Genomic DNA, 15,429 nt, shown 5'->3' with positions numbered 1-15,429 from the left:
AGGTTATCCCGGGCTATTTTGTAATTGTCACCTGTGAGTGGGATATGCTCGAGAAGCGTCAAAGGCTCGGAAGTTAGAAAACTTTTGAGGTAAATGAGTTTTTCCAGATCACTTAATGTAGTATCAGATCCTATTATTGTATCAAAGGTCTCAATGAATGAATTGTATTCAGTAACTAAGCCACTAAATGGTTTTAACTGAATACGAGGGAGGTTTACTGTTCGTTGCCTAGCCATAGACTGTGAGGTTAGAGAAGAATTAGGGTCAAATTGGGGGGAGGGGGTAGCAGTCACATTAGAACTTTCAATGACCTCTAACCTTTCTTCCAATAGAGAAATTGTATCCAAATATTTATCAAAAACCACAGAGGAATCAGTAGAGGGGGTAGGTTCCTCGGGGATCGTCTCCAGCACATTTTGAGCATCGCGGAAAAGTCCGTAAGAATGTTTGAGTTGTGAAATTATTTCACGAATTTTATATTTGTTTAGAGAATTAAGAGTTGTGGGAACCGAATCAGCCAACTTGGTTATATCAAGTTTTGCGGTGAGCCTCTGTCGGTTATATTTTGATCGGTCAGCCATGTTGCGAGAATGTGAGATTAGATAGATTATTTGCAAATGTCTAAACCTATAAATCGATGCGAAAATGAGAGAATATGTACAATATATTATATATTACACGTTTAATAGTGTGAGATTGGCTTAATAGTATCACCCTGTATGAGCGCAGATTAGTATATGAAATGCAAAACTATAAAATTTCAAAATATATGCAATTTTCCAAAATGGGTATTTTTCAGCAAGTGTGAGACACCCTTAACAAGTATTTAAATTAATTAAATTGAAGGAAAAAACAATTATTTATTTTCTATAGTTTTCTAGAAGTGTAAAATGAGCTTAAGCGAAGCTAAATGTAGCAAAAACTTACAATTTATGCAAGAAAACAAAATTATTTTTAATAATTTTTGTAACCTGTGAACCAGGCTTAATCGGATTCAAAATTATAAATTTAATTTAAATCAAAAGGTTGAACAAACAATGTTAAAATTATAACACCCGTACTATCAGCCAAGAAATGAGTACACTTTTTGTATACTATAAACAGAAAAATATATTTACGAAAATAAAATAATGTAATATATGCAAATATTTTTTCATACAAACAAAACGACTCCTTTATTTGAACAAAGCAAGTAGTTTCTGAAATTGCACGTGTAGACCGGGCTTAACAACCTACCAGCTATTGTAGAGACGTGCTGGGTTAAATACTGAGAATTTGAGTGCAGAAAGAGAGGAATATTTTATTTTTGTGCCGGGGCGGCGTGGCTTGGAAATTTCCAAATGCAACAGAAAGACACTATAAATGAAAAACCGTTATTCTCAGAATAGAGATTATCAAAATATGCAAATACGAAGGACCTTGAGGATTTAATTAATAAATAATTAATATGATACGGCTCGATGGAACAGAAATGTTTAGGCAATACGTAAAGTATCCTTAACAATAGTAACCTATACTTATTGTACGGTTATAGAGTATATTCCCATAGGTAAGCTGGTTAAGAGTAGATAACGATTTTTCATATGTAATTTAAAGTATTATCTGCATAAATGGCACAAAGAATATTTGCTACGAGAGGTATATGGTTCAAAATGCATACAGTATCACGACTAATAAGTTATGTTCACATACATGTAGAGTACTTACAGTTTTATTCCTTGATGACGTGTCACATCAGAGCTCTGATTGAATTCCATAATCCATTTGGTTCATTTGTAAGGCACTCACTAATACGCTAAATAAATCATCGTCGATAATACTGAGCAGATTGAATTATCTGAGCGGTATAAAACGATAGCAAAAAAAAAGCCGGTAAAATGCGGCCTTTTTACGAATAGCGGGAGCGTCGATAGATTAGAGATGATTCTCGTTAGGAAGCTTTTGACGATCTGCCCCGGCGAGGGGTTCAAATGCGAGTCTCAACAATAACCTGGAGTTTCCAGAAAGGTTACATAAATACTACTTGAATTTTAAGTAATCAGTAGTACAGGGGCGTAACTAATTATTTTAGTGAGCCGTGTATAATATATTTATTGTACAGTATGAACTAAAAAAAGACACCAAATGGAAGAAAAACCACTTGAAATTAATTGCCATGCAGATAACGCAATACTAATCTCTTAAAGTAAAGAGGATTGGTGCAGCATAGAGTTGCACAAGTTTGACTTGAATGTTTGAACTTGACTTGAGTTTGACTTAATTTCAAGTCAAACTCAAGTCAATCTTTCTGACAAATATTTCAAGTCAAGTCAAACTGGTCAATCGTACAGGTTTGAAAATTCAAACTGTTTGTCAACCTAGTTTGAAAGAGTTTGAAAAATAATTTATATAGTAGATATATTTTTTGTCGAGATACACATGTTAGTTGGCAATTATGATAAGAAAATTAATAATACAATGAGTGCCACATAAAAGTCAAAATTTTCAATGCGTTTTAATTTAAAACTTTTAAATGTAGATATTTATTTTTTTCGAATCCTGAGAAAACTAATAATAAGCATTTTTGAAAAATTTAAACGCAGAATAAAAGATTGCGTTATTACCGAGGGCCGAAAGTCTCTTAAAATAAATAAAAAGTTTCTTTTGAATGAGATATTTGCAATTAATAATAACACTTAATTTTCCTTTTTATGTTCACCCCCGTAGCTTATTAAAATAAGCATTATAGAAGTTTTCAGGGACGTTCGTCCCTCAGAAATAATGTAATCTTTCAAGCTGCGTTTAATTTTTTTTTAATTCTTATTAGTTTTCTCAGGATTTGAAAAAAATTAATACATTTAAAACACATTGAACATTTTGATAAGCGACATGTTACGCCTATGTCCTTAAGGGTTACAATAAAATAAGACTGTTTGGTTTTTCAATGGACAGCTCAAAATAAAGTGATTTGGAATTTTTATGACTTTCTTTTATTAAAAAAGGCATCTATTTATCTTAGGGCCAGTTCGAAAAAACATGTCGTATTTACCAAGCTGCTAGTTCACTCGAAAATATGTACCACAATACATAAATTAGTATTGGTGTGTACTGGTTGGTATTTCTTTAAAATTTAAAACTAACCATAGGATTATTAGACCTGGATCCCGCGTACCAAAAAAAAGTTGAACAAGCTGAAAATTTGTTAATAGCTTAACGGTGTCTAGTCGGACAAACCTTGATGTACGGGAACACTGGAACAGGGGAAGTTTTAATTGTGGAACAGTTTAAAAATTTGGAACGTCAGATTACGAAAACGTCCCATGTATTTTGCCGGTCAGAACATCCAATTGATTTGTTACCCTTTCATTAAACTCTCATGCAAAAATCAGACTTCTATTACTAACCAACATGATTCCTGTCATTTGACATGTTCTTCGTGTTCCACTCATTAAAATGCCCAGTTGGTGATAAACACCAGTCTGATTTTTGCATGTGAGTTTAATGAAATGGTAACAAATTAATTGGAAGTTCTGTCCGACAAAATACATGGAACGTTTACGTAGTCTGACGTTCCAAATTTTTAACCTTTTCCACAATTAAAACTTCTTCTGTTCCAGTGTTCCCATAAATCAAAGTTTGTCTGACTAGACACCGTTAAGCTATTAACAAATTTTCACCTTGCTATTAATCAACTTTTTTGGTACGCGGGATCCAGGTCTATATGGTTTTATATCTACAATTTAAATTTTTTTCGGATACAGGCTACAAATGTTGGGTTTAAATTTAAAAAAAAATGTATAATTATGCATTAAGCTTTCTTAATAATTATCCTAACTGGCGCGTTTATTGGGTTTTATTTATCTGTCTGCGGTTTAAATATCGTTTCAGCCAATACATTTCTATGTTTATTGAAATTTGTCAAAAATTATATATTTTTTTTACCTTGTTGGGAGAGGGGAATTTCCCCTACCCTTCCCCCTCCCCCGCTGATCCGCCACTGAACAAATAAAGGCGTAGGCGGTCTCAATTTAAAATTGAAAATAAACACATTGCGTAATATTCAAACTATTCAAACTGTTTGAAGATGTTTGAATTCAAGTCAAACCTAAAGATATCGAAATCAAGTCAAGTCAAACTTTTTTATACAAAAAGTTTGATTTTCAAGTCAAGTCAAGTTTGTTGAGTAAAATCAAACTAGTTTGACTTGATGCATCTCTAGTGCAGCATACAAAGTTACTTTAACGAAAAGAGACAAAATGCATGGTTATAACAGCAAACCTACTAAGATATAAATTAGAGTTGGAGGATCAGATAATAGAACAAGCAATAGAGTTTAGACAGTAAGCGTGGGCCAGGCATGAGAAGACACTCGTGGCTCCAAAATCTGCGGAAATGGTTTGGGCTTACATCAGTCGAACTATTCAGAAGTGCCATAAGCAAGATCAGAATTTCTAATGTTCGCCACGGACAGGGTACTTGAAGAAGAAGAATGGAGTTTAAATATTTAGGCATCACACTATCTACCTATGGAAAACTCGAAACAGAAAGGGAAGATCAAGTGACTAGAGTAAACAGAGTTGCAGGATGTTTGAATGAAACAATACTTATGGAGAAATAAAAATATCGGCAAAGAAATGAAAGGCAGAATCTACAAAACAGTCTTCTTCTTCTTATTCTTCTTCTTCTTCTTCGTCTAGCCATTCACGTCCACATCTGAACATAAGCCTCTTCAAGTCTTCCTTTCCATTGTTTTTTGTTTTACGGTACTTGTAGCCAATTTTTCCCGGCAGTTCGTTTCAGATCATCTGTCCATCTCATAGCAGGTCTCCCTCTGGGTCTTTTGTGTTCGTATGGTCTCCAGGTTAGAATTGTTCTGTGCCATTTGTTAAGATCGCTCCTAGCTACATGTCCAGCGTATTCCCATTTTAATTTTGGTGATTTTTGAACCACATCGGTGACTTTGGTTTTCTGTCTTATCCATGTGTATGTTTTCCTGTCCTTAAGTGATATGCCAAGCATAGCTCTTTCCATCGCGTGTTGAGTGACTCTGAGTATGTTCATATTCTTTTTTGTGATTGTCCATGTTTGTGCTCCATATGTTAATATCGGAATAATGCATGCATCAAAAACTTTAGATCTAAGATGTAGTTGAATTTGCTGATTTCTGAGTATATAGTTCAGTTTGCCAAATGCTGCCCATGCTAACTTTCTTCTTCTTTTCATAGTTTCTTTTATTAAGTTAATATATCTGCTGTCTATTCTACAATTTTGCATTGCGTTTATTACGGCCGTGTGTTCTATAGTATCGAAAGCTTTTTCGTAGTCTACAAATGCTAAACAGTCATCAGACCAATAATGACATACGCGGCAGAAACACTACCTGACACAGAGAGAACAAAAATATTGCTAGGAATACCAGAAATGAAAACCCTTAGAAATATCTATGGTAAGACATTATGGGTCGAGATGTACCACGATAAACCACAAAGAAAGTACAGATAAACGGCAGAGATCCAAGGTGAGAAACATCAAGGACTGGATAAGAAATATAAGAAGAATGGGACAATCATGTAAGCGGAATTACAACAAATAGAGTAGTAAGGACGGCGAGAGACGGTTTCGCAATAGGAAGACGATTAGTGGAGAGACCACGAAAACGATGGAAGGACAACGTACTTGAGGAACATTGAAAACCAGGCAGAGTCATGTCTACATAAAACGAAGAAGAATTAGAAAACAGCCACACTGCCTCCAATTCCATTAGCGACACTTAAATACCAAATAAAAAGGAACTAGGAATTAGGAATAGAATTATACATATTGTGATGCTCTACTTTTTCTATTTATTTAGATTAATTAGCAAATTCTTAATTTAATTGATTATTCAATTATTTCATTTCTTGCCTATGTAAAAACACAACTAAATTCCAATTAAATTTTCCAATCAATTTTATTCTCAGGGCTAATCTTGTATTTGATACAATACCTGTGATCTGTGGCTTCTAGTATTTCTGATTGCTTACTTCTTTCAGGGTAGAAACAGGGAAATTGAAAACACTCAAAATCATATAAATGTAATCTATTGTTTTTATCAAATAAGCCGTGTACATAAGATTCAAAAAATACTAAAATTTAACTTTGTTGCAACAATCTCTAACTTAATAAATTAAACTATAACTCTGATATCTCCTTGTTTTGACAAAATATTTATTTGATTGGTTTCTTATTTACTCATACAAAAATGAATGAATTTGGTTTTTCTTCTTTTGAATTGATTTCTCAAATTTGAAATGACTAACTGCGTTAAAAAATTGTTCAATAAACAAATAAACAAATATGGTTTTGATATAAATAAATTTTCTCAATTCCGACAAATGATTTGACTAATCTTTTATTCTTCACTCCGTCGTTTTCTGGATTGCGCCGCCCTTGATTCTCCCAGCACGTACTCTCTGGATGTTGCGAAAAAGTCCCTCTCGTCCAAACTGCTTCCAAGAAAAACACACAGGACTTGCTCGAATATCTTGTGCACAAACGGATAATAATCAGCTACTCGTTCTAGACAAAACAAAGGAATCTCCCTCGGACCAGGAAAATTAACTCTTCAACCGGTCGACGATTTGGTTTCAACTTGATTCTGCTCGCAAAGGCCGATCACACCACTCTACACTGATTCTACACTTTATAAAAAATTGGACTGCTCTCTTCCGATGTCAATTACACAGTGTCTTTATTTTTCTCTCAAATCCATACTCTCACATTCATTATCCTTTCTCCTGATATTTTCCATCCAATAGACAACAACCTCTCTCAAACCATTTATTTCTTAAGAAACCAAATATTCTTCCAACAAGTTTTACAATTTGTCAAATTTCAAAGAAAATCATAATTAGTTCTTTACTACTTTCTACTTTTACAACTAAAAACTAATACAGTTTGTTTACCACATTAAAATACCTTCCCGGAAGGATCTTAACACCGTCTTTGTTTTTCACCACGATGTCCACTATCTAATCACCGCATTGTTTGTTCATGTCCTATGCATTTCGTCGAATCACTTATTTGTCGTTTCACTTTTTCCCGAAACACTTGCTTAATAGCAAAATTAAATTCTAAACAATTTTGGTGATATACAGGGTGATGAAAAACTATGATTTCATGGTCGTTGATATAAATTTAATTTTTTCTTAATTTCTTTACAAAAAAAAACAATTCTACAACAATATATTATGGAAATTTATAATTTTGATATAAATGAATTAAACATATTGGTATATAAGATCTCAAATATAAAAAATTGGTGAAGAACGATCTACGAAAGAAAAGTTGTTAAATAGAAAACTTAAAATCGAAAAAAATCTGTTTATTTTCATAGCGTAATTTATTAAATTTAAAAAAAAATTCTTACCTGGATTTTTTATTTATACATTTTTCTCAATATTACGTTTTTATTCATATAATAATAATTTTCTTTAGCCTCCTTTATACACGTGTGTCAGAAAAGCGACCCAAATTTGATACAATGTTTAATGGCAGCCGTAGAAGACGTGAGACCGTTTTTTGTAGATGGTAAGTCCAAAACTGTTCATTTGTGTAAACCATGGTCACTAACGTCTCGTAACGCGACAGTTCGTAACCCAACAAATTCGTAACGCCGTAAATTCGTAACTTCAAAATTGTATTATTGTGTTATTACAGTTGCAATTAAAATTACGTTTATGAATTTAACGAAACAGCATCAGGATAAACATTTTTAACACGTTGCATATTTCGTGGAAAAATATATTTTTAAAAATTAGTACCCCATTTTGTTTATTTAAAGTACGTCTCAGCGTGTCTAAATTCATCTTTTAAATACGAGCGTGTTTTAAAATTACCATGGCAACATCTACAGTTTTAAAAATTGATCTGACCTGACAGGAGTAGGAACATTGTAACGCCAAATAAATAAAATTGGAATACAATATTACTAACAAATGTTTCAAAAAAGCTTTATTCAAATATTTGAAAATCTTAATATTTTAAATGAATGTGAAAAATACAGGTGGTGTTTGAAATATTTATACCTCCGTTTTTTAAATCAGAGGAAATGCTGTTCAAATGAATACTAACTTAAATCGACCCTTTGTTTATCCTCAACGTACTTTGCAATTTCGAATGAATAGATAACATAGTCGACGCCTTGTACTGTTCCGACATTTTCTGAAGGTAAGCAAGCACAACTCGTTCATCTGTATCTGTTACCTTTTGCTCTTCCATCCATTTAATGAACTTGTATTCTTTTTTATAAGCGTCTTTTGATTTTTATAGTTTTAACCGCGATTCTACTTTATTATTTAAGTAATCAATGTTAGAACTCATTTTTAAGCAATAACTATACAACCAAGAGACAGTAGTGGGAGTTGATATGGTGAAGAAAGCTGTAAATGAACTAAAAAATGGTAGAGCTCCAGGGCCAGAAAATATTCCTGCCGAAATAATAAAATGTGGCACAGATAAACTCTTTCAAGCACTTACTTGGTGTATCAACAAATATATAAACGGTGTCACACCACCCAGTTTATGGAAAGTAGCTTATATTTCTTCCATTCATAAAAAAGGAAATAAGTTGGATTGCTCAAATTACAGAGGCATATCGGTAACTAGTACACTACGCCGGGTGTACGGGCGCATTCTTAGAAGTCTCATTGAGATGGAGTATAGGGAACAAGAAGAAGAAGAACAGGCTGGTTTCCGCGCTGGAAGGACATGCACAGATAATGTCTTCTGCCTAAAACAATTAATTGAAAAAAATCAGCAACCAATCAAGAGACCCATCTCATGTTTGTTGACCTCCGTAAAGCATACGACAGCGTTCCTGTGACTAAATTGTGGAAATCACTACAAGAAACTAACATCAGCTACACTCTAGTCAAAGCCTTAAAAAATCTATATGAAAATTCTACATCACAAGTAAAAATTGGCAACACACTATCTAAAAAGTTCATAGTTAACAAGGGTCTGCGCCAGGGCTGCTGTATTTCACCAACTTTGTTCAAGATATATGTTGCAAAAGCACTAAACCAGTGGAAACGTAAATACCACGGTATGGGTACGTCGAAAGACGTTCTAAAACCGATACATACATACATACATACAGTTTGGCTTCCAAACTACATTCGTTCTAACAGCTCATATTCGAACAGAAACTTAACTAACTTGAAACATAGGACATTGGACACAGGGAATATGATTCCTTATGTCCAGCAGAACGACTTACGTACTGTATATATGTATTTACATAATTTATTTCGACGAAGCGATGACGGCCGCGAATTCAAAACTTTTTCCCCATCCAAAAAGTGCATAACGTCCCTAAAGAATTTATTTCCCCGAAGCGATGACGGTCGCGATGGTACTCGCTAATTTAATATTTTTCCCCATTAAAAAAGTGCACCACGTCCCTAAAGAAGTTTTCATTTCAGAAATTTATTTCGCCGAAGCGATGACGGTCGCTAATTTAATATTTTTCCCATCCAAAAAGTGCACAACGTCCCTCAAGAAGTTTTCACTTCAAAAATCAATTTCATCGAAGCGATGACGGTCGCTAATTTATTACTTTTTTTCCATCCAAAAAGTGCACAACGTCCCTAAAGAAAATTTCGCTTCAAAAATTTATTTCGTCGAAGCGATGACGGTCGCTAATTTAATACATTTACCCCATCCAAAAAGTGCACAACGTCCCTAAAGAAGTTTTCACTTCAAAAATTTATTTCGCCGAAGCGATGACGGTCGCTAATTTAATATTTTTTTCCCATCCAAAAAATCTTTCAAAAAAATGTTGGCGTTACGAATTATGCCGTTACGAATAAGTATAGTTACGAAGTGTAGCCGTTACGAATTGACCGTTACCATTGTGTAGTTACGAACTGTCGCGTTACGAGATGTCATGGAACCGTGTAAACCTTATATGATGCTTCTCGGAGGCTTTTTCAGTGCGTCACAAGTGACAGACGAAAAGGTACGTCCGTGATTATACACATTTATAACATTTATTCTAGTTGTTGATAGATGGCGCTATAATCGGAAAAAATGGTTTATCTATTATATAATATCTATACGACTAAAATCTAAAGTTCTTCTCAGTCTTTCAGTGTGGCTTTAATTTTGACGTCATAATATATGATTTTACAAATGTAAAGAATCATCGCATGACATTTTAGTTAAATCTGACAGTTGTCGGAATCATAATGAGCCAAATATGAAAGGGTTATTGCAGTATAACCAGTACGTATTTGCAATTTGGTATAAAAACCAATCAATCGTATTTATTGATTTGTATATTCGTATAAATTGTACAGATTATAGTGGTATAGGTAATACGTAAATCATTTTTTTTTATTATAGCGCCATTTATCAACAACTAGAATAAATATTATAACTGAGTAATCACGGATGTACCTTTTTTTCTGTCAATTCCAACTTAATGCGTTAGAAAGAAATCGAAAAACTGTGACGCACTGAAAGAAGCCTTTGAGAAAAAGTATAATATTTGTTCTCGTCTTAGGGGTTCCCGAATACAATATTCCTAAGTTAGAGCCACTTATTATGAAAGATTTCTTCTCTGAAGAAGCAGCAGGGATGAAAATCACGGTTTCGGATGTCAGTGCTTGGGGATGTTCTGACTATTTAGTTAGGTCAATGGAGTAAGTAAAATAAGCTTTTGTTGAAATAAACTCTATGAGGTATGATGAATATGAAATTGATGGAAAATTACTCAGATAAATATTCAGTATTAATGTTAACGTAGCAGTAGTAGTATATATAATAGCGATCTTTTAAATTCATGCATGAAACATACGAGTACTCCTACGTATAACTGTCACTGTGCAATAATAAATTAGTGGTCGTTTGCCAAAAGCAGATATGTCCACTTTTGGTACTTTTCAGGGGAGCAAATTCAAATTTCCACGACGGCCATAAAATTACAGTTTTTTCTTATATGTCAACTCACTAGCTGTGTAAACATTAAACTTAAAACCAAATATGATATTTCTAAAACTGTGATTTTATGGACATCGTGGACATTTGAATTTGCTTTTCTGAAAAATATCGAAAGTGGACATATCAGCTTTTGGCAAAAGGACACTTAAATAAACCTTAATAACACCGATGATTTTTTTTAAATGAGAATAGGGTTAGTGTGCTAGCTCATTTGAAAGGTTATTAAATTTTTTTTATTTTTTTAACTTATCTAGAATCATAAGTAAGCAAATTACGCTTTAAATAAAGTTGATTCATTTTTTGGTAAAAAAACTAGTGAAAATCACCCCCTTATTAGCATCCCAAATGAAATCAATAGTACATCAATAAGTACACAACTTAGTTTACTTATGTATTTTTTATATGATCTGTAAGTTTCATCGGTTCAATGGGTCGTAGTTGAAAGTGCTGCAGTGGAAAGAGCTTAAACGAGTCACTTATCACGAGTGTATGAAAATTTTGAACAGCCGTATCTTAACAAATTTTTGTCTTACAGAAAAACAAAAATCCAAAATATTCAGAAAAGTTAAACTTACATTTTTTTACTCTTTGAGATTTTTGGTACCACTAATAATGTTTAAGTTATGTGGAAAAAACAAATTAAAACTAAATTTTTTTGTGAAGCGGTAATGATTAATTTCATTTGGGATGGTAATTAAGGGGTGATTTTCACGATTTTATTTACCAAAAAAAAAGAGACTAATTTTATTTTGAGCATAACTGGCTCACTTTTGATGCTAGAAATTTTTTAAGCTTTTTTTAAACATTTTAAAAAAGTTCTGATAAATTTTCCCTGAAAAGTGCTTAATTATTTAGTTATTTAACGTTGAAATATTAGATTTGGAATTTGACGGATAAGAACCTACTTTTCCTTAGCTACAACTCTGTTTTTAAAAATCATATTTAATTTTCTTTCAGAGTTGATATGGATAATCATCATTTCATAGTAAATATTGAAATTCCTAAATTAAGAATCGAGGCTCATTACAACGTCGATGGCAAGCTGGTTGTAATGCCTATAAAGGGAGATGGACACATAGAGATAAACATCAGTAAGTATCAGTATCAGTATCAGTAAGGTTACAATCAAATTGGTATAAACTAATTCGTACTTGAAGTACTTTCGCTCCCAGAGCATCATCAGGGCCATTTAAAATAAGCCAAAAACGCTTTTGTGGCTTCAACAAAAACTCGAATCTGTTGCTTAATAAAAAATACATATAATGTTTTTGACTTACTTCTAGACACTTACATACTTCTAAACACATACACCTAGATACCAAGGATATTCTTCTTCTTCTTCTAGTGCCAACTCCACTAATGAAGGTTGGCTATGCCTATCCATTGCAAAATTTGTCTCTATCTTCTTCTTTTCTGAAAAGCGTCTGTGTGTTTAACCCGGTCTAGTCGCGGATGTTTTTCAGCCAGGATATTTGTTGTCTATCAGGACCCCTTTTTCCTACAATTTTACCCTTCACAATCAGCCGTAATAACTCGTACTTATCATTTCTAAGTATGTGCTCCAAGTATGCTGTTTTTCTCTTTTTAATGGTGGTCAAAAGTTCTCTATGTCTTCCCATTCTGTGCAACACTGTGCAGGCTGCTCTTGAATGCTGAGTCGCAACATGGTTTTTGCAAAAATAAGTCCACTGCGACAAATTTGGCATGCTATCAGTCTGACCTTCTTACTCAGATGGAGGATCGTAAGCAAGTCGATGCAATGTACACAGATTTCTCTAAGGCCTTTGATCGTGTGGATCATCAAGTTCTTTTGTGTAAGTTGGTCTTGTTTGGTTTTCATGCTGAATTTGTGGAGTGGATAAAAATTTACTTAACGGGTCGCAGTCAAAGGTGATGACTACCAATCTTCACGATGGTGAAGATTGGTAGTCATCTCTCCATTGAAATAAAAGTAAGCTCTGGAGTTCCTCAGGGTGGTCATACTTCACCTCTACTTTTTAACATCTTTGTTAATGATATAATTGACTGCTTTCGTAATAGTAAGTGTTTATTTTTTGCTGATGATTTAAAATTCTGAAGAGTTATAGGAACGATTAGAAACCAAGATTTGTTACAGGAGGATTTAGACCAGGGGTCGGCAACCTGCGGCCCGCGGGCCGCATGCGGCCCTTTGCAAGTTTTTGCGCTGCCCGCCAAAGCACCAATATAATTTTAGGAAAAATCAACAAACTTAGAGTTTGTGGCTCTAAGTTTGTTGATTTGTCGTTTTCAAGATTTTTATGCAAAATAAATGGACTGTATTTGAAAATCATTTAAAATTTGATATTTTAAAAGCACTAGACAATTTACAACAAGAGTTATTGACCTTAAGACCACACTTAAAGTCGAGGCGAGTCGAGTCAGACAACTTTTCTAATACGGAAAATTTTCGGAGGCGGGCGTTTCATAAAAAATATAAAGGTTTCTAAAACACCTCTCTCCCGAAATAGAAAAGTTGTCCGACTCGACATGAATAACTGAAGAAAAACAATCTCATGAGGCAGGTAATAAATTTTTTTAAGTGTGAGTCCAAGACCGTTTAATTGAGTTGCAATCTAACAATGTATATAAAAATAATTTTAAAGAATATAATTGCACGTTATTAAAATTTGACAGAAAACAAATTTTCAAATTTAAGAAATTTTACAAAATCAATTATTTGCATTTTCTAGCATATATTTATTATAAATATTTAATAAACATATGCTATAAACCTATAATAGGTCTGGATCCCGCGTATGAAAAAAAAGTTGACTAATAGCAAGCTGAAAATTTGTTAATAACTTAAGGGTGTCTAGTCGGATAAACTTTGATTCATGGGAACACTGTAACAGGGGCAGTTTTAATTGTGGAACAGTTTAAAATTTGGAACGGTCAGACCACGAAAACGGCACATTTATTTTGTCCGACAGAACAGACAAACTCTCCGAACAGAGATTAAACTCTCATGCAAAAATCAGACTGCTATTTATCACCTGTCATAATTCCTGTCATTTGACATATTCTACATGTTCCACTCATTAAAACTCCCATTTGGTGATACATATCAGTCTGATTTTTGCATGAGAGTTTAATCTCTGTTCGGAGAGTTTAAGTCTGTTCTGTCGGACAAAATGCATGTGCCGTTTTCGTGGTCTGACCGTTCCAAATTTTTAACCTGTTCACAATTAAAACTTCCCCTGTTCTACTAGACACCCTTAAGCTATTAACAAATTTACAGCTTGCTATTAATCAACTTTTTTTTTCATACCAGACCTATTATGCGAACAAACATTTTCAAATTTCTTAAATCAAAATATATGTAGAATGACATTGACAGATAAAAATTTACAAAATTTGTTGATGATCTCAGTGTCCCAAGCACAATTATTGGACTTAATGAATTACCAAATAGTCAAAAAAAAAGCAAAAAGCGTTTTGAATGTTAATGAATGAATAAAATGAAACATAATAAACTGTTTTTCTTAATTTTGATATATTTTATATTTACATATTTATAATATGTAATTGGAATTCTATGCTCTTCTTTTCCGTTTTAAGATTTGCACTTTTTTTGTTCTCTGACATTATTGTTATTATATAGCATGTCAAAAAAAATTTTTTTTTCTATATGTATTTCTAATAATATTTATACTCATATAATAATATGATACAAAAGCACGATTTGAGTTACATTTGAATGTGCCCGCATAAAAAAAAATTTTGAAAATGGCCCACCGTCCGAAAAAGGTTGCCGACCCCTGATTTAGACTGTCTACATGCCTGGTGCGTTCAAAATAGACTTAATTTAAATACCAATAAGTGTTCTTTCATAATTTTACACATAAGGTTGGAGGGTTGAAACGAATTATTCTATATGTAACCAACCACTCAATCCCCTTTCTTCCATTAAAGACTTAGGTGTCATTATGGATGAAAAACTTTCTTTTGTAGAACACATTAATGCTATTTCTGTACAAGCATCTAAGCTTCCAGGTTTTGTTATGAGAAATTGTTGTTTTTCTGTGGTGGCAACGAGATTGGTTTATTGCTCAATTGTTAGATCCTTGTTGGAGTACTGTTCGGTAGTTTTGTCCCCTTACTATCAAAACCATATTACGGTCGAGAGTATCCAACATAAATTTTTACGTTACTGCGCATTCAAATCTTATCTAACCATAGTTAACCATGATTACTCAACTGTAGAAACCCATCTCTCTCTACTTCCTCTCAGATTACGTCGTGACATCTCTGGTGCAATCTTTCTACATAAGTTGATTAACGCACAAATTGATTGTCCAAGTCTCTTAAGCCAAATTGATTTGAATGTTCCCTATCGAGCCCATCGCTATCATAAAACATTCAGTGTCTCTTACCACAGAACATCCTATGGTTTTCATAGCCCAGTCGATAGGTATATGGGATTATTGAATAGTAGTAATGTTGATG

The 15,429-nt window shown here is 33.4% G+C and overlaps 1 protein-coding gene across 1 annotated transcript in view; it reads left to right on the top strand.

The window, feature by feature from the left end:
• Positions 1-15,429, top strand: part of LOC126879456 (circadian clock-controlled protein daywake-like) — a 45,313-nt gene that overhangs the window by 12,084 nt on the left and 17,800 nt on the right. Inside the window, exons 2-4 of the mRNA XM_050642470.1 lie at positions 7,456-7,548; positions 10,526-10,664; positions 11,920-12,053. Coding sequence (XP_050498427.1) covers positions 7,456-7,548; positions 10,526-10,664; positions 11,920-12,053 — 366 coding nt within the window. The remainder of the gene's footprint in view (positions 1-7,455; positions 7,549-10,525; positions 10,665-11,919; positions 12,054-15,429) is intronic.

Source organism: Diabrotica virgifera, chromosome 2 (assembly GCF_917563875.1).
Source record: "Diabrotica virgifera virgifera chromosome 2, PGI_DIABVI_V3a".
Lineage (NCBI taxonomy): Eukaryota > Metazoa > Arthropoda > Insecta > Coleoptera > Chrysomelidae > Diabrotica > Diabrotica virgifera.
The sequence above is the reverse complement of the archived record's forward strand: the minus strand, read 5'-3'. Positions and strand labels throughout refer to the sequence as shown.